The sequence below is a fragment of the Ostrea edulis genome, chromosome 3 (genome assembly GCF_947568905.1).
Source record: "Ostrea edulis chromosome 3, xbOstEdul1.1, whole genome shotgun sequence".
In the NCBI taxonomy this organism is placed as follows: domain Eukaryota; kingdom Metazoa; phylum Mollusca; class Bivalvia; order Ostreida; family Ostreidae; genus Ostrea; species Ostrea edulis.
In genome coordinates, this window is record NC_079166.1 from 30,825,246 (window position 1) to 30,852,925 (window position 27,680).

The 27,680-nt window shown below is 34.4% G+C and overlaps 1 protein-coding gene and 1 long non-coding RNA gene across 4 annotated transcripts in view; one reads left to right on the forward strand and one right to left on the reverse strand.

Annotated features, from left to right (window-relative positions):
- LOC125674936 (uncharacterized) overlaps nt 1-27,680 on the reverse strand; it is a 224,920-nt gene that overhangs the window by 132,046 nt on the left and 65,194 nt on the right. Inside the window, exon 4 of the mRNA XM_056160865.1 lies at nt 11,663-11,707. Coding sequence (XP_056016840.1) covers nt 11,663-11,707 — 45 coding nt within the window. The remainder of the gene's footprint in view (nt 1-11,662; nt 11,708-27,680) is intronic.
- LOC130053345 (uncharacterized) lies at nt 13,260-24,137 on the forward strand. Of its 3 annotated transcripts, none has more exons than XR_008801910.1 (3): nt 13,260-13,505; nt 17,096-17,469; nt 21,366-24,137. It is a non-coding gene; the product is annotated as an uncharacterized LOC130053345 (long non-coding RNA). The 3 variants fall into 3 exon arrangements; XR_008801909.1 differs by lacking the exon at nt 13,260-13,505 and adding an exon at nt 13,678-13,910; XR_008801908.1 differs by lacking the exon at nt 13,260-13,505 and having other exon boundaries at nt 14,701-17,469.

Here is a 27,680-nt window from a genome sequence, read left to right on the forward strand (position 1 = left end):
CATATTGAAACACTTTTTAGTTCATAATACAATGCTTGTTGAGAAATAATCAGATATCAACCTACATACTTGAATTTTGACTCTAATCCTTGTTTTTATTACTTTTCTCTAACTATAAATTTTAGGAACATCAAACATTTGCTAAACACTGACTTGACTTGCTTTTAAAAAAGTGTTATTGCTATTCTTAGTTATTAACTCGAAAGATACAGAAACACAAAACATTTACGCATGAATTCACTTTAAATAAATCAGTGAGAGACCAATCGAAAGGATCTGAAAACCCTTAAACCTGGTTATTGCCCTTGAATGTCTGCAGTTGTTTGTTTTTTTTGTTTTTTTTTTTAGCTCTTCTCAAATACAGTAGATGTTTTGTGACCTTATATGAACTTTGAATTCTTGTGAACTCCAGTTACCATCCCTTGTAATTAATTTTATGTTTTGACTTGAATATCTTTGATACTATGACATGTACTCAGTTTAGGGTTCTTAATTCTGGTTCTACTCTTTCGACCTTGAATTTGGGGTCAAAGGTCAAGGTCATACATACATTTTTTAATGTTTGCATTTTTCGAACAAATTTAGCATTGTCAAAGTCACCTCTCTTTTACAAAGCACTATGATACGATATCTTAGAGGCTGTGTTTAGTCCCCTACCGACAAAATGGAAGGGGACTTTAGGTTTGCACTCCGTCCGTCTGTCTTTCAGATCAGTTTTAAGCACTTTTTTCTCTGTTCTTACAGATATATATTTGATATTTAGTACATTGTTTTGCCATAACAAGTTACAAATCTAGTTTGAATTTTATCTCAGTCCGTTGTACATCAAACTTGGTGCTCTAGTACATTGTAAGGAATAGATGACCTCCATTGATTTTGATATAGCATATGGGGCTCACGGCGGGTATGACCGGTCAACAGGGGATGCTTACTCATCCTAGGCACCTGATCCCACCTCTGGTGTGTCCAGGGGTCCGTGTTTGCCCAACTATCTCTTTTGTATTGCTTGTAGGAGTTATGAGATTGATCACTGTTCGTTATCTTCATTTGCATGGTCAAAGATGAAGTGTCAAACTGGACATAGGAATATACTGTTTGCTCAATATCTTGATAATCCTTTGAGTGATAGACATCAAACTTAGTACACCGGTACATCCTAAAATGTAGATGACCCTTATAGTGATTTTGATGTCACATGGTCAAAGGTCAAACTGGACATAGGAAGATAATGACAACTCAATATCTTGGGAGCTCTTTGCTTGACAGATATCAAACTTGGTACACTGGTGCATCTTAAGAAGTAGATGACCCTTAGTGATTTTGATGTCACATGGTCAAAGGTGAAACTGAACATAGGTAGATACTGACCACTCAATATCTTCAGAACCCTTTGCTTGACAGACATCAAACTTGGCACAATGGTGCATCCTAAGACGTAGATGACCCTTAGAGATTTTGAGGTCACATGGTCAAAGGTGAAACTGGACATAGGAAGATACTGCCTACTCAATATCTTCAGAACCCTTTGCTTGACAGAAACCAAACTTGGCACACTGATACATCTTAAGAAGTAGATGACCGGTAGTGATTTCAAGGTCACATGGTCAAAGGTCAAACTGGACATAGGAAGATACTGTCTACTCAATATCTCAAGAACCCTTTGCTTGACAGACATCAAACTTGGTACACTGGTACATCCTAAGAAGTAGATGACTCCAAGGGATTTTGATGTCACATGATCAAAGGTCAAACTGGACATAGGAAGATACTGACTTTTTAACAATTACACTTTGAAGGAATAATTAAAATAAAATTTAATTTTCTAAAACTGATCAGAAACAATTTATCGATCTAGTAGCCCAATAGAAACATATCTATACATGTATATATAGTCCAAAAAAATATCTTTTGTTTTAACTAATTTGTACACTTGTCCCTTTGAATTCTTTTAATGAATTAAATTCACTGTATATGTTGGTGATTTTTAAGAACTATGATATAGATTACACTTCTTAATCAAAATGATGTTTCAATAATGATACATTGAAGGTTAGGAGCGAGATTCGCTCATGACCGACTAGGCGGGATCGGGAAGATTGCAGAACAATTTAGGTAAATATCCACTTAGTTTGTAAATTTGATTTTCATTAAAAAATGCCTTATATATTGAAAAAATTACAATTTCATTCAATATTATATCAGCAGCCTCTGATTCGGTTACTACATCGCTAACATTCTTCCATTTTCCCCTCTCGTCTGACACTATGTACAGTACTATACTGTGTCACCATGTGCAAATGTGTTGTTGTACCTGCTTATCTGTAATTTTCTTTATCTGCCACTCACTTGTGAGAATATTGGATGCAGCCTGATCTATAACTACCCGTTTTACTTCTAACGAATCGCCTTTGTATGTTTCTGGACTGCTTTAAAATAGACTTAGATCTTCTAAATGCGACATCGTACAATGCGCGTATCTTAGAGCTCGCGTTTGTTTGAAAAAAAGTGAAAAATTGTCATTGTTTAGTTAATTTTTGTTAGTTTATTAACATCGCTAACATACAAAAACACAAATTAATGTGCTACTGTGTGCATACAAACTAAAACACACGCATTCCCATATTTACGACTTTAAAAAGTATGGCAACCCACTCGTGGTAAAATTACCATGAGAGTACATGTACATCCTTAAGGATCCACTCTACTGCATAATAATGGCTGACTTTCTTTAAAGGTAGCTCACCACACTAAAGTTTATACTCTTTATGACACTACGTCACAAGATGGCGATTTAAATGTTTTGTGAAATTATTTGTATCGATCGGTTTGTTTGTCTATCATCGGGGTTCAGTGGTTAAAGCATTCGGCTGGTGAACTGCAGATGTTGGATTCAAATCAGCCAGAGTCTTTTGTTGATATGTGTTGAAATATTGTTTTGAAAATCATGTTTTTATCCCAATTTGCTTATTTTTTGTCCATTTTGGCGTTTATACTTATTATGTATCATCACATATTTTATGATTAAATCTATTAGTACTGATTTGAGAAACAAATTCACGGTGTAGTGAGCCACCTTAAACCATGTATGAAAATATGAATATCAGCAATAGTTTACTTCTCCATTTGGATTTCATTGCATAGCTGAGTAACCTAATAGGTTGACACGTCGACTGCTGAACTGTACATCGCGTGTAGGAATTTGGCAAGGGTTTTAAAGTTTTTCAAATTACTTTTTATTAAAAGTGCATTTTTTGACTAGTAAATAAAATAAATTTAAAAGTTTTCAAAATATTACACATATCCTCCATTTTTTCATCCAGGTCAAATTTCTCTAGTGTAGCATTCTATAGCATTCTGTTTGTACTTTCCGTCCGTCTGTCTGTAACAAAATCTTGTGAACACTTCTCCTCCTATACGGCTTATCGGATTGACTTGAAACTTTTGACAATGCTTCATTATAAGTAACCATATGTTACTTAGAATTATAGAAATATACGCAATTATGAAAGAAAGTTATGTGTGATTTGATCTATTTTCGAAAAAGCACTTGGATCATAACTCAAAGACTATCAAGAGATTGAAAGATAGGATTATATTCAAAATTTGTCTTTCTTCTAGTAAGGTTGTATACTAAGACCATTGAGTTAGTAGGACAATTTTAATTTGTTGTGTTTGTATAAATATTGAAACATCATACAAATATTACAATCATTCTAAGTACAAAAAACATATCTGAAGGTTGATAATTTTATTTAGGGACATACTGCATAAAGTTGAGGAACGTGAGGGTAACACGTAATATATATATAATTGCTGTTATAAAATTTAGAAATTCATTTCAAAATTAAGGATTATCTCCCTCACGCATAGCTCTTATCCTAAGACGAATTTGACTCCACTTCTTTGACACAGTTTTTTCCCTATAATAGATCTAAACATTCATTGTTATTTCGGATTTCAAACATTTCGGTTGAGCATCACTGAAGAGACATTATTTGTCGCATGCGCATCTGGTGCATCAAAAATAGTACCGTATACGTTTTACATATATTAGGGTTTGTAAGGGGGGAATAAGGCCCAATGCTAAAAAACAAGTAATTCTCCAATTTTGTTTTCATTTAAAATTCCCAAACGATGAAGAAAAATTAAACCAGGTTACACCTACATGTAATTGTTCATAAATCATCAAAAGCACACAGATTACAATTTTTGCTTCAAAATTCTTAAGTAAACCTTTTTGGCCTCTGCTTATCTAAATGAGGAAATCAGGTAAGCTTTGATCTAAATGCAAGGTGAAGATAACGAACAGTGATCAATCTCACAACTCCTATAAGCAATACAAAATAGATAGTTGGGCAAACACGGACCCCTGGACACGCCAGAGGTGGGATCAGGTGTCTACTAGGAGTAAGCATCCCTTGTTGACCGGTCACACCCTCCTTGAACCCTATATCCTGATCAGATAAACGGAGTTATCCGAAGTCAAAATCAGTGTGCCAAGAACGGCTTAACAATCGATACGAAACACGTCAGACAGCATTTGACCCAATGCGAGGTTGTGCTGACGAATTAGATCGTTATAACGACTACAGAATTTGCGAAATGCTTACTTCAATCGAGACTGTTGAAACCCCTGTACCATCAACTTGTTTGTCAGTAGCTTACCTCGATTTAAAAACTGACTATACGCAGAACAAGCTCTTGCATATCGAATCAGTTGAGATATATTAACACCATATGCAGGTGATAATGGAATATTGCTACATAAATGTGGGAAGTTGATGATGGAGAAGCTGAAATCATCCCGTTTGTCATACAGTTGAGTTGTCAGTTTGCCGTTAATGTCTACGTTCAATACAATATCTAAACAGGAAGCAGAAGTGGACGACTCTGTGGTGTCCTTTATTTCGAGCTCACAGGGATATATCAAATCGACATATGAATGAAATTGTTAATAGACAAATCGTCATCGATATATTTAAATGTTGAATTGAAGGCCACAGCGAGATATTTTTTCTTCTCACGTAGAAGTTTTTGAATAAATTCTACTTCATATGAATATAGAAACAGGTCAGCTAACAAAGGACCACAATTCGTGCCCATGGGAATTCCAACAGACTGTTGGAAGACCTGATTACCAAAGACCACGAAGATAATGCCAATGAGGAACTCTAGCATATTTTTATATCAACTTCAGAGTACTTGTGCGTGGAATAAGAATGGTGTTTAACAAAGTAAATTTTTGAATGACTGATCATTAGATATGAATATTTTTGTTTTCCGTTTTTGTTGAAGAAGCAACTGTCTATGATGTCAAAAAGTCTAGTATTTAATTTATCGTGAGGAATGCTCGTGTATAGTGTTGAAAAGTCATCGGTTTTAATGTTGTTGATTTGGGGAAAATTCTGCGATTTCAAGTTTACTAAAAATTCTTTATAGTTTTTGAGAATCCATATTTGATTAACACCACTTTTGGCAGATGTAGTCGCACAGTAAGTTTGAAGTTTCTCCTTCACAGCTGTTAACAATTTCGTGAGGAGCAAAGTATAAGTCAAAAAATATAAGTCAAAGGGAGTCTAATTATTCCTTAAATTAAATGAACTGGTTTGGTTTTCTCCTTACTTCTTTCATCCATAGAACATTTTTCTAAATTTCATGCAATTTTCACTATTTCACAAATTGGAAAGGCCCTTGCAATTAAGACCTTAAAAAACTCTGAAAGTGTAAATTGATACACACTACAATAACATGTATTGATTTACATACAAATAGGTTTTTTGTTTTTGTCTTTGTCATTTTATGTTATAATGTACATTTATATTGTAGGAGTGAACATGAAAAGCAACAAAAGGTGGTTGCTGCTGCAGATAATGTTGAAACTCACAACATTATTTAAACTGAACCAACGATGACATCTTTTTTCAACGCAGAGGAGCATACACATGTAACAGAAAGCAGATATGCAGGCACACAGTGGATATATCCCACACTACATGAGTAGTAATATCCTAGGCCATGTATTTCAGGATCCAGAGATAGAGGAACACAGACGAGACCCAGTGAGACCGAGGACAAAGGAGTAAACTGAAGCACTCTGCATATACGCCTTACCATTGCTGACATGGCATCTGACTCCTTAGCATTGTTATACATGTACACAGCCTTCAAAGACTTTCAGAACATTTGTGAGTGTAATGCAAAATATAAACGACCCATTGAAGTTTACCATGCCTGTTTCAGAAACGTTTTGTTGGTGCTAATGAAATTAAGGCTAAATCTACTGTTTACAGATCTTACCAATATATTTGGAATATCTTAGTCTTATGCATGCACTATTTTCAATCAAAGACTCTTTTGTATGGCTTCAAAACTGAAAAACTTAAGAGAAGCTGTCAGTAACCATTGAGAATTGTCTTTTAAGAAGTGGAAGTGCAGAAATCACAAACTGAACGAAACTCTCACAGTTTTGTGTTTATTGATAGTAAATGTTAAAAAAGTAAAAATTACTGGAACCATGTATCGTGTTTCCATGGCAACGAACCATGCCCACAGTTAAATCATTACATGTTGAGTTTTTAATATTTTCACAAATATTTTCTTATACAACAATTTCCCAACAATGTACAGTGAATGGAAATTCAAGAAAGCACTTAGATTATTGTACTTGTGTTTTAAAAATGTATATTTTCTTGCTTAAATTCTTAAAAATAAGTCATAAATTAAGCTAAAAATGAGCATTTATGACTTTTTTTTCAGACACTATTTTCTCTGAAACGCAGCAGGGCTGACATTAATTCGACATGCCGGTTTTAAGACAGCTATTTATACTACCAATATAGTAAATAGAAACAGTTAAACAATTTACCCTTTTTTGTAAAACCCCTCAAAACTCTACACTAGTGCCTATTATTTTACACAATTATTATCCCCCTTAATGCGAACTCTCTAGAATTAAAGGAAGAAATGAATGAATATCACTTAGTAGATATCATAAAAAATTCTGGATGTTCATTAAGGAATTCATTTAACAGGAAACTTGAAAGGTGGTGTAAAGATTTGCCTATTTTTCTGTAAATTGAATTTTATATGTCAGTTAATAGTGAAGGTAGAATCCATGTAATCATTCCAAATTCATACAAACTGCCTCAATGACAGATAGTAAATTAATAGTAAACACTGGTAAATAAGATTCAAAGTATATCTATTGTAGAACATTTGTTTCTCTTTAAAAAAACAAAGATCCGCCTAACAGAGATATCTACATCATTTTCTACACTCAATCAGTGTCAATGCTGACGTCACACTGTCACCTTATATTGCGTCATACTCAACATTGTGACGCACTTTTTGTGTATTCAAAGTATTTCATTCTCACTGAAATAATTCATTTTCTATCAAATGGTCAATGTAATTTCTATTATGATGCAATTCGTATTTCAAAATATTGTATACGTAACGATGTGGATTGTTGTTCTGATGAGAAGGGGGAGAGGGGGGTATTTTGTTGGTATATCATCTAACAAATATTACATTCCTATATCATTAGGTTATGGGTACATCACAGACGTTTTCCAATTACAAATTCTGTAATTCATATATTTTAGACTACATCCATATTTTAAATGTAATAAAACAATACACTTCATAGTGATTTCGATATAGATATACTTAAGGCCTACTCTTCATTGTTATTTCGGATTTCAAACATTTCGGTTGAGCATCACTGAAGAGACATTATTTGTCGAAATGCGCATCTGGTGCATCAAAATTGGTACCGTATAAGGTTTTACATTCCAACATCTTTACGTGTATGTATCAAATGGCAGAAAACACCCCCTCTCCCAAACCTAGTGATTGTAATTATGTTATATGACCTTGTTATGTACATTTTTCCATAGTTGATACTTTTTAAGAGTATTATTCAAAAAGTAGCATTGTGTTTATCTACACACGATTTTGAAAAATAACTTTTGTTAAGTTTTGAAAATATAACTCTTGTGATTCATTTAACTTTTCTGAGATTTATATCTATTTCCTGATATGTCTTTATTCTATATCAACTTTGTATATAGAGCTCTATTTAATTTATCTTCCTGATCATATGGAAGTTAAAATTGATAATAATGCACTGCAAGCATCCATCAAACAAACTTAATTAATACACCAGTATGTGTGCGAGGTCAACTGATTAAATATGAAGGTCATTGGTTAATATATGTGACCTTGAGATTGTAGGACAAGGTCATTTACAAGTTTCAATAGAATTTAACATGTCATTAGAGAGTAATTCATGCACCCAGAAGGCAAATGTTCTTGACCTAAATTAGATTATTAGCCTAGTAGTTAGATAGATTTTCGAAAATGTAGTTGAATCTGAAAAAGTGATGCTTTTGGTCAGGTCAGCAACAAAAAACTAAAAGTTGTTTAACTGATTTGATTTTTTTAAATAAAAAATCTAACATTTGTTATTTCTTTCTACATGAAAGACCTTGCCTGATTGTATTGTGTTTCTGAAAAAAAGTTAGCTCAAAAGTCTATTGTTTATTGAATTTTTGACTGTATACAATGCAAGGTATGTTGGTTGCCATGGCAACCATTTTTGCTGAGATATCTAAATTTCTTATTCTAAATTTCTTTTATCTAAGCATTTTTTCATTTACCTTAAACTAAAAAAAAATACGCATCTTATCATTTTAATTGTATTTATTTCGGCCTTTAAAGAGGTATGTTTCACTGTTTTAAGGACTTTGTCCTTGTTATCATGGTAACAACAAAGTGATCAATAACTTTGTGTTATTTGAGTTTAAGTGACTCAAACATGCGTTTTCAATGATATTATCAATAACAATGCATCAAATTTTAGTATTCTTCAATAAATAATTGTTTGCACTTTACAAAAAATTATCCATGATTAATGACAGCCTCTCTTTAATGGTTTGGCTTCCATGTGAAATAATTAGAGCTACCATGCCAAAATCTTTTCGTGAGAACTATCCGAAAACCACAGTCATAATTGATTGTGCTGAAACTTTCATCCATCGAGCAAAAAACTTGAAGACAAGAGGAGACACATACAGCCACTACAACTACAAGTCCAACAACACAGGGAAGTATTTGGTTGGTATTCCACCACATGGACATATATTTATATCTAACGACTTTGGAGGAAGATCTAGTGATAAAGCAATTGTGGAAGAGGCTGGCATTTTAAATTACCTTCTTCCTGGGGATGAAATTATGGCGGATCGAGGTTTTACAATGACTTACTCTTTCCCTTGAAAGTGAAACTTAATATTCCAGCTTTTACGAAAGGTAAAGACCAACTTTTAGAAGAGGATGTAACAGAGACGAGACGAATTGCCACTGTACGGATTCATGTGGAACGGGCTATTAGACGTTTAAAAGTGTTCCGCATACTTACTCAGGTAGTTTCCGTTACCTCTGTTAAGAAACTCAGAGACTACTTGATTGTTTGTGCTGCATTGGTTAATCTGAGATCTGATTTTAACAAAGATGAATATGAGTAATAGATGGTTTTGCTAAATTTTAATCTGTAGTCAACTTCACTAATGTTAATGATGCATGCATTAACATATTGTAATATGATATCATGTACAAGTTCATAATGTTATATTTTTTCACAGCCTATTTTTTTTTTTTTTACTAAACTTCAATCTGCCAGATTCAAAGTCATCAACCATTCTCGGTAAAAGTTTGTTGAAGTAAAATAAGCGTAGTCTTGAAATTGCCGATTCACAAAACTGTTGGTCATGTTGTACTTGAATGACGGTGTATTCATTAGTTGTCCATATAACAAGTTTGCACAATTGAATATGTGTTACATGCAAAGTAAATTGTATTTCTAGGTAATATCCCCTTGAACTATTATGTTTGATATGCATTATACCATTTTCCAACGATTTCATAACTTGGTATTTAACAACTGTAAATAGACTGTCAAGTGTCTGGTTATCCTTAAGTATTGGGCATTTTGTTTCTAAAAGACGCTCTGAACCATTATCATCAGTTATTATTCCATCTGGTGAAACACTTAACCAGGGTTCTTCGCATAAAACTATAGTAGCTGCATCTTCTATATGCAATCCTGATGAACGCAATTGTTGTTTGGCAAAAATTTCACCTTCCTGGCCATGCGTGGTGAATCTGTTTCCTTGGAGGAAGGATACAAATGTTCTCTAATGAAGTTATCACTGTATGTAGTGTCGCGGATAGGAACCTTGTTCTCACTACTGCCAGTTATTCTAATTTTTCTAGTGTTGTGCCACAATTCTGATTCACTTCGTGAAATATTTGCCATTGGTAATGATTTGATTTGAGCATCAGTAAGTTTTATGTACTTTTTATAAAATTGATAAATCACCAACATGCTCAGTATGGGGTTCAGATAAAGGCTGATGTAGAGTTGTGTCTACTTTTGCATGTACAGATTTACTAAAAGTGATTTTTTTTTTACTGAAAATAATTCTTTAAGTTCAGAATTTTCCACAAAATATTTTAGAGATTGATGAGACACAAACATTGGGAATACTGATTTTGTGTACTGCGACTTTTCAGCATTATTGTTTACATCACTGCCATATTGAAGTATTTCAAAGTCCATCTCCTCAAGTACAAACGGCTCCAGGTTTCTCGTTGAACCCTTGTTCCATTGCATATGTTCACCAGTACAGGACTTTCCTGTTGGACCCAACTTCACAGCATATTCAATTTTCCAGAGAAGTGCATCTACGTGGCTACATGTTTTACTGTTCCCCGCCATGCATGAACAACCATCGGTTAAAATCATGCCAACCATACCACAGGGTACCCATGAATTGTGAAAGTCTGAGTTTACTTTTTGTGACGGGCGCACTTCTGATTTTAAAACAACCCTATTTTTGATGGCGAAATAAAAAAAAATTCCCAAATAAAATAAAATAATTATAACTGTCCAACGATTTGTAATTTTTTTCATTTCTTCGCCGTCACAAGCTCTACTCAAAATCAAATAATTGTAAATATCGCCGTACTCTAATTGTGGCCATTCGCGAATATCATCCTTCCATTCTTGGTGTTTGACGTCTTTTGGTGACGAAATTAATCGATCCTTGTCATTTTTACATTGATGTTGATTCATATTTTACGTAAACAAAAGATCTAATAGAGTTTTTTTCGCTCAACTCAGTAAAGAAATTTATTTTTAAAAACAATTAAATACGATTTCATTGCATATGACCTTTAAAGTCAACATTTCACAAAACCGATGGTCGTTATAACGATCTAGTTTGCCAATACAACCTATCATTCGGTAAAATGCTGTCTGACTTGTTTCATGCCGATTGTTAGGCCGTTCTTGGCACACTAATTTTGGTATGGATAACTCCGTTCACCTGGTCAAGATATAGGGCTTACGGCGGGTGTGACTGGTCAACAAGGGATGCTTACTCCTTGTTACCTGAACCCGGTTCTGGTTTTCCCTGAGGTCCGTGTTTGTCCAATATTCTATTTTGTATTGCTTATAGGAGTTATGAGATAGATCACTATTTGTTATTTTGACTTTCAATGAAAAGGTAACAATAACATTGAGCAATTTCATAAGTTCGAAAACGGAAATCATTAGAGTTCTTCCTTTTATCAATAGTGCTTGCCCTATTACACTTACCTAATATTTTTGTTCCCCTTCAACAAAAGGGGTTCTATATTCTTGCTGAAAGAGATAGAAATGGATAAATATCACTGTACGTTGTCATGTATTGTTGAAACGAATGCTATAATGACAATACCGATCGTATCAATAATAATACTAAGAAGAAAGAAAAGACAATAATAATAACAGAATAACATTACACATTACGTCATTTAAAGGAGCATAATATGATGAGCTAAACAATGATTGTTGAAATAATTGGAACATCAGATGTAACTTATATGTCAGTATAATCTATACCAATGATAATAATACAATATTTTGCTGATACAGGATTCCACAATTTGTTATCATACAAACTAATTCATTCTGTGATTCTGTCTTCAATATATACACATCGAAAACATTTATCATCAAATGTGTAAATTTCACAGATTTTTTTTTAAATAGTATAGTTAGCACAAAAGAGAAACGTAATAATTATTGGGTATCAAAATGTTTGAAATTGGGTTATTTTGGATGTTGTGCAGTTTGTAATAAAATATCGCAAAAAGCCCTGTTAAGTTGACGCTGAGTGATAAGAGATTGAAATGTTTTGAAATGAAATTCTTAGAGGTATGCATCGGTTAATGAGCGAACACTCTTCTACAGAGCTACATTGACGGGGGTAAATATATAATACTAAATCTTCTAGTGTGTTTATAGTTTTCTCTGTTATACAGCATACGTTAGAATTGTTGACATATAACATCATCCATGGGTTGTCTTCTACATTGTTTTAACGTCATCAACGTTCAATGCGCATATATGAAAAAGTTGTTTTTTCAATTTTTTTACATGATACAATGAAAACAAAGTGCCTGTGTGTTCAAGTCAGGAAGAGTTACGGAGCAGATTGAAATAGAGTAGATGCCAAAGTAAAGATACAATTATCGAAATACGAGTGATATATGATTGAAGAGGACAAACGATGACTATTAATAGCCCTAAAACTAGAACGGGGAAGTATTCACGATCTCATAGTGTAGATAAACTTACGGACAAATTCTAAAGAAATCAAAAATGTTCCACCCAATCAGCATAGTTGTTAGATCAACACTTTAAAAATTATTAAATTATGCAACAAGTCGTTTCAATAAAAAAAACTGAACTGAGAATTTAAAGCAGCATGTTTAAAAGGTCAATGCCTAGATTAAAAAACATCCTTACAAGTATATCAAGTTCTCATAAAAGCTAGTCTTCAAGACGCCAATCGACAAATGCATCCCGTCACCCACCGCATTCCCATTGACTAAACTGTGACTAAACTTAGTATATATATATGTGTGTATGTGTGTGTGTGTGTGTGTGTGTGTGTGTGTGTGTAAGCCCTGTCAATTGAACCAGTGAATAAGAAGGCACACGTGTAAATCAACACGGGGTCGGTCAAAGGAACACGAAAATGGTGGTGTTCAGTTGGATTTTTATAAAAATCAGCATAAAATCATTAAATAGTTTATCTACCATCAAAATCCTGAAGTGTTTACTTAACAGGATTTATGAGATGTGTGTAACAGGTGTGTAAAGATTTAGCCCTCGTCCATCTTTTTTCCTTGCGAGCATGGCTTACACACTTTCGAAGTGCGCATGCTCTGTTTTGAATGACGTAATTTGTGATGTCATCATAATGGAGTTTTCCAGGGAAAGAAGTTGGCCCATCTGAGGTAAGTAAACACGGTTGAAAGAAAATTTTTGCATATTAACAATGAGTTTTTTATTAGATAGACTGATTAAATGGTGTTTCATACCGATCGTGTTATGTACAAGCGACAGAGTACCCGAGTTACTGAAAATTCCGATGATGAAAGTGATATATCTAGTACGTGAACTGTTTGGGTTTTTTTCTAAAATTTAATCTTTGCAGTTAATGTACTCTGTATACTAAAAATTCATATTGATTTTGGATAGAATTTCACATTTAAAAATAAATAGATATGCACCAAGTCCTTAGGAATCTACCCCACCCCCACCCCTCCACACGGGACTTTTTTTTTTGGATGATTGGACCGTATCCCCCTTTTCATCTGTCTCCCTACTTTGAAGTTTTTTTCCCAACGCCATGACATAAATAGATAAATAAATAAAATGCAAAAATAAAAACGAAAGATATATATGTATTCGGATTGGCATGTTCCACTTTGTCCGGGTTGAAATCCCCGAGGATGCAAATGTACATTACGCCGCACTGTTTGCAGTACGTACATGGTACAGGTGTACCGCATAGGTATGTAGCTACTAAGACTATAAACCAAACAGAATATCATATGTAAAACTATTACTCTGAATCCATTTTACTTGTTTACAATGTAGCCTGTCGGGGTGTGGTGCATGTCACACGCGTTGTTTACACGTGCACTTTAGGTGGCAGTGGAGGAAATTCGAACCATGTATGGATTATTGTCTCCTGATAACTTTGGCAGTTAACTTTTGATTTCAATCTACTTTTTAAGAATAATATAACCCTCGCTAATCATTGCCAAGCTGCATTTCGATCTTGGCAGAATGATCTTCAGCTACAATTCAAAATTAAGGGGTGATGTTGTGTACTGAGTTTTTCTTGATTGTTTACATCTGTGACTGTTTATGTGATGTATCAACTGATCAAGCTGTACAGTGTCATGACATATAGTGGCATAGCTTCCATTTATGTACTTGCGCATCATTTTGTCAGAAGAAGAAAATTCTAAAATGATAATTAAGATTTTTAACATGTATATGAATATACATGTATGTGTATGTTTGATTTTAGTATAATACCTGTAGAGAATATTTCAGTAGTATGAAGTGCCACACATTTAGACGCATGCATGTGGTGTTTAAAGGTCTCATCTGAAAGACCAGCAACTTTCTCTTTTGAATGCTAAATATGATGATGGAGCATTTACCTCACTACCTACATTTTCACCCTAAATAAAGTACAAGCATGGCTCGAAACCATGATTTCTTGATCCTGTTACCAGTCTTCACGAAAAACTTTGTAAAGCACAGGCCCTTCGGGCCTCCTAGTATAATAATTGTGCAAGCCCGAACAATATTTTGCAGGCCCAAAATGTTTATTTTCTAATTTGATCTCTTGTTATTTGCTGATTCTACTCTATAGACACATGCACAGTTCTTTTACTGTAGGAAAATACAGGTCAAGATGATCATAGTTAAAGAACAACTGACATTAAAAGGATTATATTATTTTTCAACATATTAATCCAGTATATGCGAAAGTTTTTGGACCACACAGGACATTCGGTCCAGTGTAATCAATGAACACACCGGACCGAACCAAATTTTGTCAGACCGAAAAACCTAATGTAAAAAAGTGAAACACGTGAAAATGCAAAACCAAGGGAATCTTATTTATTATACTAGTAATACTATTCCAGGAATCCTTCCCGTATAATACTTTAGACAGTCCATGCGGTTTTAATCAATTCATTTACGTATTTGGATGTGTGCTATTTTTTTTACTTATAACAAACTCCGCATCAAGATAGTAAAGCTCAAAACCGGACATTGAGACATCTGACATTCCGGTCCGGTGTAAAAAATGATGCATCGGACCTGAGGCACTGCACATCGGTCAGGTCCGACGGTCCGATGTCTTTCGCATAGACTGATTAATCTCGCAGATACATCAGCAGCTCATGTTCAACTCTGTTTTGTATACACCACGTACAAAACATTTTTTAAATGTTAGCCAAGGCCTACCCTCGCAGTGTTCGAAATTGGTTTAAAACTTGGTATAGACCACAGGTCTATGCCAAAATAAGATGACTTAGACGTACCTCATCGAATTGGCATAAACCACAACATTGAAAAAATAATAACACAAATTTAAAACATTTTCATTTACTTCTAATATACTTAGAAAGTGTATTTTCTTTCCATTTCTGTAATATCATCCTTTCCTCATAATGTTTATCAGACGTCGACTGACCATGCAAGGCCCTCTTGGATAACTTTATTGCTTTAAATCTAGAAAATTGGCATAGACAATTTGGTCTATCTCAATTACAGTTGGCATAGACCAGTGCCATTTGACATATACTCGGTCTATGGTTAATTTTGAACACTGCCCTCGGTCCAATGGGGCATGAATTTTTGTTTTTTTCTCCTCGTACGACAGTTTTTTTGGGTTTTTTTTATCGGATGGTTGTGATTGTGAAATACGCTTGGGTGGTTTTGAATTTCCCGGACGAGCCCCCTCCCTATACTTCAGAAAAGGCAGCATGGTTGATAATTTTTCTATGCGAAATTTGACTACTAAGTCATGACATTTAGTCTGAGTCAATCTCACGCTTTATTTGTAATATATACAGAACATATAAGAAAACATTTACAGGCCCATCGGACTCCAGGGTTTAATATTTTAAGAAGCCCGATCCCGATTTTACTGGCCTCGGGCATCAGGCCACTGGTTAATGTCGAAGACTGTGTTACCACTGAGCTACCATGACCAATTTTTATACGCCCATCTTAAGACGGGACGTATTATGGTATGGCGTGTCTGTCCGTCCGTCTGTTAGCTTTTTCGTGTCCGACCCGTAACTTAAATACTACAAGGCCTAGAATCATCAAACTTTGTCTGTAGATACATCTTGGGTAGAAGGTGTGTCGCACGGTAAAACCAGGTCACTGTGACTTTTCATTAAGAAGATATGGCCATATATGGCAAAAACTTGTCCGGCTCATAACTTGAAAACTATTAGACCTAGAATCACCAAAATTGGTCAACTAATGCATCTTAGGTAGAAGGTGTGTCGCATCCTACTTTAAGGTCACTGTGACATTTAATTAAGATGATATAAAAAAAAAATGTTTTAATGGGTACTATCTATACTGTTAACAATATGTGACGGACGTATCATGTGCCATGGCGGTGCACTTTATTTAACATGAATTCATAGCTAAAAAAAAATTTATTACTAATTTTTTGGTTAATTCCATAAATATATTATTCCGCTCTCTAGACACAATTCTGGGTTACCCCCCTGCCTTTGGGGGTATAAGCACCTCATTTCTTTCAGAATGTCAGGAGAGCTTTTGTTATTTGTTATACTCTTAATGTTGATGGCATGCATCTATGAACAACAGGATAATTTTTTAGATTATTATTTCTGATATCATATTTGTAAATTGTTTATGAGGGGTTGTTAAAAGTTTGTGGACAAAAGGACGCACTTATTAAAAATTCAGAGTTATCGTAAGTGAAAAATATAGGAGATGTGTAACAAGATTGTATATTTGAAGATTTTAATTTTAATTAATTTTTATAAGTATTGATTTCAGATACATGTATGACATTGCATGCTTGGGGGGGGGGGGGGGGGGGGGGGGGCTACAGTTAGATAATATTCTGGTCAGCACATTTGATAAACTACATGGAATTCATTAAATCACTTCTTTTTCTTTCAGTGGTCTTCAACTTTTAATCTCCAAGAAGGAAATGTAATTAAAAGATGAATAAAGTATCCCTAAGAATACCAGAAGAAAGGCTATGTGTTGAGAAAAACAGCCCTTCCTCAGTACCTCAGAACTAGATGATAGCCCTTAATTGTTACTTTATGCTGAATATGACACAGTATAGAAGATCTGATCATGAAGAAGTAACACCATTGATACACTTGCCAACTGCCAAAATTACTTTCTGATAGTATGACGAGATTAGAAGATATCATGGTGTAGTCATGACACAAACTGCAAATCAAAGAATTAATTGTCTTCCCCAGAGGATGAACAGAGCACGATGGCTTCACATGGATAACATTTCCTTTCGAGTTTTGAAATTAGTAAGTATACAAAATATTTTAGGCCACATAGGGCCAAAAAAAAAATGTTTGTTTTAGGTCGCCTCTGATTTTTAAAAAAAGGGTTGGTAGGTAGGTTTATTTTATTTTTTTTTAAATATTTTTTTTTATAAAAATAAATAAGTGCCTTCGAATCAATGAAAATTTTATAGTTAAAGTTGTAATATAATGTGTTTAACAGATAAAAAATGGGTTCAGAGCACAATGTTTAATTGACAAAATACACAGTATGTGATGGAGTTTTAATATTACAATTATAGATGTCTTGGCATTTCGGGTAATAGTTCGTATATCGATGAATTGAAATCGGAAAATTGAAAAAAATTAATAGGGTCGGTGGATATATTTAGGGTCGGGCAGGCGACCTGAAACAAACACATTTTTTATTTTGGCCTAGTCATAAAATTATTTTTTAGATTTTCATCTTTGTTTGGAAATAAAAATGGGCAGGTGGTTGGAGTTTATTTTTATGCCCCCCTTTGAAAAAGAGGGGGCATATTGTTTTGCACCCGTTGGTCGGTCTGTCGGTCGGTCTGTAGACCATGTGTTGTCCGCTCAATATCTTGAGAACCATTCACTTGATGATAATGATATTTCATATGTGGGTTAGCAGGGTTTGACATTTACTTTCTTGAGCACTAGACCAGTCGGGCTACTTCAAATAATATTTACTAGACCTGACCTTACATCCACTAGCCCTGACCAACTTTCCAGAGAAAAGAAACCCTGATGGTTTCTCCATATTTAAGTACTTAATTCAAATGACAAACGTTAAGTTTAAACTAAAACGTACTTAATTGTCTCAAAAACATCTTTAGTCTCATCATTCAATTTGGTGCTTTTATTTTCAAACTTCCCAATCTACTCCTTTTTTTTTCTCGGAACATCCTTCCTTGAGGACGAGAAGTCGAGACATTCCCGCACATGTGTCAACAACGAAAAATGGCTATTTACGATTTAATTTATTCATTTGATACAGGCAACGAAATTAAGGGGAAATACTCGCTAAATGCGAGTTAAAAATTGAATTTGCGAGTAAAAAATCACAAGTGATCGCAACTTTTTGCGAGTGAAAAAACCCCAATCTTTTTCCCGGATTTCCTCGGTTTATTGGCTGTACTTTGAAGTTTACAATAATCTTGTCTTGTGCATAGAAACTCTTTACAGAATGAATATACAAGTATTGAAAAAATAAACGTGGATCGAATAAATAACTAAGGCCAAGGTCATCTCAGTCGATGGCCTACTTCATACACACTTCGGATGTCTCAGAGACGTCTGATTTAAATAGCAAGCATATTGATCTCGTCCGTGTCTATATAAAACAACACATGACAGTGTGTCACCATTTCACACGGTGTCCTTCTGTACTCTATAGTCATACACTTCGAGTTCGCGGGGTTTTCTTTTCAACTAGAATTTTTTTAGATGAAATTTCCAAAAGTTTTGAACATATAGTTTAAATTGGCGCAAACAGTCTTCAAGATTTCAATCCACATGATGCTGTTAATAGGTGGTAGATCTCTGGACAGCGAGTACGCCGCACAAGTGTACCATATGACCCGCACCATGTATGTTGTCTGATAATTTTGATAAAGAGACATGCTTGTTTTCTTAAATTCATGTAAAACAGTAATCGATTGAAAAATGCTAGTAAAAGCTCAATTTTGCTAGTTGGAAAATAATCCACTAGCTAAAATTTGCTAGTGGTGAAAAAAGTTAATTTCGATCCCTGTGATAGACACTTTCTTATATTCAATTAAAATAAACTGGGGTTTTTTTCAAATGAAAATAAATTCAGTTTATATATATTTATCCGAAATATAACTTTACACCCATTAACAAAGAGTAAATGTCGTAAAACATCACTTCCGACAGCGACTATGTATTCGAACTAAAAATAGAGATTTTGTCATCACGCGGTTCAAAATTGCTCGCAAACTCTTTACAGTTATTTTTTAAAGTTAAAAATAAGATATCTTATGGTTTAAAATAAAGTTTCTTGTTTATTTTTTCAACATGACCAGTCGGACTAGTAAATCGACATTTTACCCGACCGGACCTATCATTTAGTAGACTTGGTCGGTCGGACGTGCCTTAGTGTCAAACCCTGGTTAGTTATGAGTAGAAGAGGATCCTTATTGTTTTTCAGGTCAAAAGGTCAAAGGTCAAGGGTCAATCTACTCTGGACATAGGAATATAATATCCGCTCAATATCTTGAGAACCCTTTGCTTGAAAGACATCAAACTTGGCACACTGGTACATCCTAAGGAGTAGATGACCCCTATTGATTTTAAGGTCATATGGTCAAAGGTCAAGGGTCAAACTGGGCATGGGAATATACTGACCATTCAATGTCTAGAGAACCCTTTGCTTGACAGACATCAAACTTGGTACACCAGTACATCTTCAGAAGAAGATGACCCCTATTGATTTTGAGGTCACATGGTCAAAGGTCAAGGGTCAAACTGGACATAGTAATATACTGTCCACTCAATATCTTGATAACCCTTTTACTTGACAGACATCAAACTTAGTACACTGGTACATCTTCAGGAGAGGATGACCCATATTGATTTTGAGGTCAAAAGTCAAAAGTTGAATTGGACATAGTAATATATTGTCTCCTATATTTTAAGAATTATTTGTTTGATTGACACGTACCAAACTTGGTACACTGGTACAGCATAAGGAGTAGATGACCCCTATTGAATTTTAGGTCACATGGTCAATTCACTCTTGACATAGGAAGATATTGTCTGCTCAATATTTTGAATTGATGATAATACTATCAATTAAATGAGGTGTGTGTATAACCCTTTTCAATTTTGCACCATGGGGGGCATATGTGTTTTACAAACATCTCTTGTTTTTTTTTTCAGAATATATATTTCACGTTCATTATTCTCACATGTTGCTGTAGAGTGTAGATTACATCATTTTTTTTACGTTGTTTTCTTTGGACAGAAAATTTCCATACAGCAATATTATAATTGTTGTTGAGTGATTTTGAAGTACATTTTCATGTAACACTGAAGTTGAACATTCTTTTTCCCTGTTGTCCGTCTGTCTGTAAACTTTCACATTTCTGACTTCTTCTCAAGAACCACTGGGCCAATTTCAACCTAACTTGACAAAAAGCATCCTTGGTGAAGGGCTTTCAAGTTTGTTCAAATAAAGGGCCACACCCCCTTTCAAAGGGAAGATCTAATTACAAAATTGCAAAAATAGGGTGGGGTCATTTAAAAATCTTCTTCTAAAGAACCACTGGGCCAGATGATGTGAAAGTTACATGAAAGCTTCCGGACAAGTGTAGATTGAAGTTTGTTCAAATCATGACCCCCTGGGGTAGAATAGGGCCACACTAGGTGATCAAAGTTTTACATGTACAAATATATAGGGAAAATCTTCACAAGAAGTAGGAAAATAACAAGGCCAGTAAAATACAAATTTACGTAAAGGCTTCCTGAAATAGTGCAGATTCAAGTTTGTCATAATCATGCCTCCCAGGGAAGGTTGGCCGAGGCCACAATAGGAGATCAAAGTTTTACATTCAAATAAGTATAGAGAATTTTCAAGAACCATTAGGCCAGAGCAGTTTACATTTACATGAAAGCTTCCTGACATACAGCTCTGTAGTGCAGATTCAAGTTTGTAAAAATAAAATTTCCAAAAGGTGTCGCTGTGTTTGGTGTAATTTTTGTTCGTTCTGCACAAACTAGCTCATTCAGCTTGACACAGCCTAGGTAATTTACAGCTGATCATTTGATAAACACTTACTTTGTAGAAATAGAAATTATGATTTTTATCTATTTATACATTTATTGCTATTTCTATGAAGACCTTTTACTAATCACTTCTCTAAATATTTTTGCAGATTTGTCAGAATGTTATGCATCGTTATCAACAGAAAAGAACTTCATAGGTAGACCAAAGCTGACATGGGATGAGATCCTAGAACAAGACCTAGAGTTTACAGGATTGGATAGGATCAATCCACTGGGTCTCCAAGTGTGGAAGTACAAACTTCAACCTTGACAGGACAGCCAGGCCTCACCCTTGCAAAAAGATTAATTTGGCCTGGATAGTCAAAATGAGTGATGATGATTGATATCAAGGTCTGACACTGGAAGCTCAGTAAGGGTAGATACTGGCAACGGAGCTGTTTAGCAATAAAACAAACAAGTTTAACATTAAACATGTTTGTATACTTTTTTGGCTCACCTGAGCCAAAGGCTCAAGTGAGCTTTTCTGATCACCTTTGCCTGTCGTCTGTCTGTTTATAAACTTTTCACATTTTCATTTTCTTCTCCAGAGTGAACCACTGGGCCAGTTTCAATCAAACTTGGTATGCATCATCAATAGATAAAAGGTATTCAAGTTTGTTCATATAAAGGGTCATGCACCCTTCAAAAAGGAAATAATCATGGAAATGCAAAAATAGGGTGGGGTCATTTAAAAAACCTTTTCAAGAACCACTGGACCAGGAAAGTTGAATTCACACGAAAGGTTCCTGTTTTGTGCAAATCATGGTCTCTGGGGGTAGGGTGGGGTCACAATAGAGAATCAAAGTTTTACATTCATATATAGTGCATATTCAAGTTTGTAAAAAGCTCACAGGGGTAGGGTGGGGGTCACAATAGGGGATTTAAGTTTTACATGTGAAATATATACAAGGAAAATCTTTTAAAATCTTCTCCTCAAAAACTAGATGCAGAACCGTAGCTCTTTGAAAAGAGAGCTTCAGATGAACCCCTTATAAAAAAAACTTCTTATGGCAGAGAAAAAAAGTGCATGTTTAAGTCCCTCTATCACTGCATTCCTGCATCGCTGTCTCATGAATTTAATATTAAATAATTCCCAACATATTTTCCCACTATACTTGTTTCCAAACATACTTACAAATATTTTCTAAACCCACATATAACCCCAAAACAGCTTCAAGTGATTTCAATTTCTTTGTTGATGTAGCCATGTTAAGTAGCCAGTCAATTTGAACCCCAGTTCATTTCCATACTCATACTCATTTTGAAACATAATGTCTGTGTGAACTAATATCCTCACAAATATTTTTAGTGAAATATTTTGGATGAAATCATCCCAGTTGGGTTAAATACTTATTATTCAAATACTGTAGGTTTGAATATTGAACTAATCTCACAGCTTTCTTAAGTTTGGTCCCCATCCCCACCAGTCTGTTTTTACGCTTAACTATTGAAATGGGGTGTAAGGGATCAGACTAGGCTTTTATAGCATTATCAATTTTCAAAAGCTTTAGAAAAATTATACAATTTTAGGTCACTTGAGTAAACTCAGATGACATATTGCTATTGATCTGCATCTGTTGTAGTCCGTTGACATTAACAATTGAACATTTTTAACTAAATTCTATAACTGAAAGATGAAGATACCGCACAGCGATCAATCTACGATTCAAATAACGGAATTCTTTTCAAATTTAGTATGAAGCACACAAATTTACATTAAACCTTCTTGACATAGTGCATATTCAAGTTTGTTAAAATCATTTCGCCGGGAGTTATGGTGTGGTAACAATAGGGGGTCAAAGTTTTATATGCTAGCTGATATAAAGGAAAATTCTTTAAAGATATCTCTTGAACTATTTAAGTTAGGGCTTTCATATCTTGTATATACAATTTTTATGGCAAAACAAATCTGACCTATTCAGTATGTCCTGAACTACATTGTGTTTAAGGTAGATCTTTCATATATATTATATATTATGAATTTCTTATGATAAAACCTTTCATCTTGTTGAGGAGCCTCTCACCTCTGGTTGGCGCGGGTTTGAATCCTGCTCGCACCGGTAATTGAGAAAGTTTCCCAGTTTACTCTCGGAAGGTCGGTGGTCTCTTCCCAGGTACATTGTATCTGGGTTCTCTCTTCCACCAATAAAAACTGGGCACCACCAGATAACTGAAAAATTGTTGAGTGTGGCGGAAAACAGTTAAAACAATCAATCATATTATGTTATTTGACCTTGTGACCCTGAATTCTGAGTTTGACATACTTTTAAGAAAGTATAACATATTAAGTATATCCAGGACTATTTTAGATAGGGCTTTTATGTTTTGTATATTGATTACTTATGGCAAGGTCTTTCATATCATACCAAGACCTACGACTTTTTACCTTGGTCTTATCCAGAACAGCAATAGCATGCTAGTCATATCTTTGTCTTATATGATTTCATTTTAGTAATGTTGTGTTCTTTAGAGCTAGGTTTGGGTCACATTATTCATGAGAATAAAGATTGATAAAATAGCATTTAAAAATCAAAACAGCAGGGCCAAGATGACTCAGGTGAGCGATGTGGCCCATGGGCCTCTTGTTGATTTTGATATTTCTACCTATATCATTTGTATGAGAAATGGAACTCCTTTTTTTCTTTTACAAATACATGTATTATCATATGGATCCATCTTTGTTGATTATTTAATCAAAGGACATATTCAATTCATTCAATGTATTAAATGTAAATTTATGGATATGTCTGTGGTTAAATTACTTATGTATGTATGTATACATTTTTCTCGCACATGCAATTACATATATGATGTATATATATTTACTAATTGTACATGTAATATCCCCTGTTATATAATAAAATATATGACTGAGAATAAAAGACCTGCTGTTTTCATTGCTACCATGAAACATTAAAAGATTAGAATAATTCAAATATCTTAATGAATTCTATAATATATGAATTTGATATTTGTATATGATTGCCTCACTGGTGTTCAATGTGAACTTTGGATTATTGTTTCAGTTTGCTCGATCTTTATATCAAATTAAAATTTAAGACAAATAAGGAATTATTTCCGAAATTGGTTAATATGGTACATTGTAGTAAAATAATCAAGAGTTTATTCATATGAGATAGCTAAATTTCACATGAATAACCAGTGACTGATTCTTGATTGTCAACATTTTCACCGAACAGTTCAGAAATTACCATGGTACATGTACATACTATTAGGGGATCATAAAATTCCTTAAAGAGTGACAAATTTTTAAATATCACCTTTTCAAGGAGAAAAATCCTCTTACGTATATGAATACTATGAAGAGATTAAAAGAGAGGTGGCTAGATCACTTGTATGGTGAGATTCATTTGTGGCAAGAACTGGTATGATGTCTTGAGTCCGAAAGCACTGGAATCCACTAGGAATAGTTTTAGATCTATGGAGCGCCAAAATAACAAACTCAGATATTTGAAGATATCTTTAATTATTTGAAGATATTATTAATTCATTTCATGCACGCAACATTGCAATCAAAGATCTCTTCAAATAATTAATGATATCTTCATTTGAATTGAATTATTGATATCATTATTTATTCCGCTGAATTGATGCACACAATAATTTAATTGTTGCTCTCCTCAAATGAATTATAATTTAATGATACCAACAATAGAATTAATGCATGCTACAATTCAATTGAAGAGAGCAATAATTCATTAATGCTAACATCACTTAATGTGCGCAATAAATGGATTATTGCTCTCTTCTATTGAATTAATGATATCATTAATTAAATTGATGCGTGCAATAATTATGTTAGTGAGAGTAATTATCTAATTGAGATATAATCCTTAATTAATTCGACATATCCACAACTGAATGAATGATTTCTTTAATTGAATTGTTGCTCTCTTTTTAAAAACAAAACAACGATGTGCGCATTAATTACTTATGAAATAGCCCTGTATATATAATTAAAAAGATCTATTGAATTAAAAGAGATAATCAAGTCATTCATACAGAGCTCTAAATTAATTTTTGCAAGCAATGTTTCCACCACATGGATATTATTGGACTTCAATTATTTGAGCTTATGTAAAACATTAAGATTTTAAAAATCATCCTGGTGAATTTGTATTACAAAAGTCATGAGAGGACACGTCCAGTTTTTGAACAAAAACAGAAAGTAATATATTCCCTTGAATTTGGTCATCCCTGTCCTCAGTGTGTTTCAGACGTGTTTTGTGTGTGTGTGTGCGGGGGGGGGGGGGGGGGGGTGGGGGGGGGGGGTCCAACACGTTTAGCGGATATTTAGTTGTTGGCATGTGGCGGGAGCGAAACCAGGAATTATCCAAGGGGAGGACGTAATGAGTGCCTAAAGCACGAAATCTCTAAACAAAAATATCTAAGATGAAGGAAAATCGTGATTTTGGGGGGGTTTCTATTACAATTTTGTCCTCATATTTCAAAGTGAGATGATAGTCAAAATTGACATAATTTCCATGTACATATCATAAACATGTAGATATTTTTGTAACAGTATATGAAGGAATCTGGAGCAAATCCTGATTCTGAAGTTATATAAACTGGTGTTATACACCGGATTTTCAAACAATTTATGGTTTTTGCAACGTTTGATTAAAGTTTTCTGTAAGGCCACATCTATGTAGTTACATTTACACAGAATGTTCATGAAAATGTTACCTTTTGGAGTGGAATTAAGATATCGCGTAACATTTTTTTTTTACAAAGATATCTAATTTTTATCTATATCAAAAGTCAACAAAAAACTTAAAAGAAATACAAAAAATGTATATAATTATTAATACTTGTTTTAGATCTTTTAGGCACTGCATTATACAGAATTTTGATTTTATTTATCATACTTTTTGGTTGAATTACTACCGAGTCTGGCCCGTACAGCATGTATTGACAAACGAGGGAGTCTATAATCATAGAAGTATATATATATATATATATATATATATATATATATATATATATATATATCAGGGAAGTCGTTGTGGCCGAGTGGACTTACGCACTGGTTTGACAATCTTGCTTGGTGGTGGGTGCCGTACGTCGCTGGTTCGACCCCGGGCTGGGGCGAAAATTTTCAGTACCTAGTTGTGATTATTTAGTGCTTTATATATATATTATATATATATATATATATATATAATGATAATTATTATAAGTTATTATTACAATTAAAGTTATCATTATGGACACTACTACCCCTCCCCCGACCGGTCGCGGTAGCTCAATGGTAGAGAGTTCGCTTCGTAACCGGGAGGTCGCGAGTTCAAGCACCGTTCATCCGCAAACCCAATTTTAAGACGTTGAAATTGGTAGTGATTGCTCCTTCGCCAAACGCTCGACATTTAGAAGTGAGAATCACGGATCTTTTAGATGTGACCTTATAAACGTAGACCCCTGGTCGTACATGTAGTAGGTGTTCGCACGATATTTCAAAGAACCCTCACTGCTACGACCTTGAACCCTATGGAATGTATAGGTACTCCGCTTAAAGCTGGTTACGTCTCAATATGAATAAAATATTCTCGACGGGACGTAAATTATATAAGCAATCAATCATCCAATCAATACTATCCCCCCCCCCTTTTTTTGGTTGTTGATTTTCTTAAGGCGATAATTTCAACGAAATGTGTGTCTATCCCATCCCAATTTCCATTTATGTAATCGTTTCACACTTTTTTGTAAGTTTTAGAGATTGGCCTTATGTATTTAGCGTGGTGAGAATGATTGTTTGGATGTTTCAAAGTGTTTGATTGCCCGTGTGTATCAGAGTGTTTAACTGGCCGCGTGTTTCAGAGTGTTCAATTGCCTGTGTGTAAAGGAAAGCGTTCAATTGACCGTGTGTAAAGGAAAGTGTTCAATTGACCGTGTGTAAAAGAAAGTGTTCAATCCCCTGTGTGTAAAGGAAAGTGTTCAATTGCCTGTGTGTAAAGGAAAGTGTTCAATTGACCGTGTGTAAAGGAAAGTGTTCAATTGCCTGTGTGTAAAGGAAAGTGTTCAATTGACCGTGTGTAAAGAAAAGTGTTCAATTGCCTGTGTGTAAAGGAAAGTGTTCAATTGACAGTGTGTAAAGGAAAGTGTTCACTTGATAAGCAAAAATTCAAGGAGTGAATAAAACTATATTTCACAAATTTCGACCGCAGCAATGTCTTCTATGTTGTTTTTAGTACCAAATAGTAAATTTTCGTACTAAAATACCAATAACTGTAGAAGTGTTCAGTTGCAGGTGGGGAGTTAAGGTGTTCATTTGACACGCGTTACACGTATGTGTGTGTGTGTGTGTGTGTGTGTGTTGACATTTTTTTCTTATTATTATCTTTTATACATTATTTATTCTTAATGCATAGTTAAAATAGAGTCTCTCTGGGTACGAGTTAGCTTTA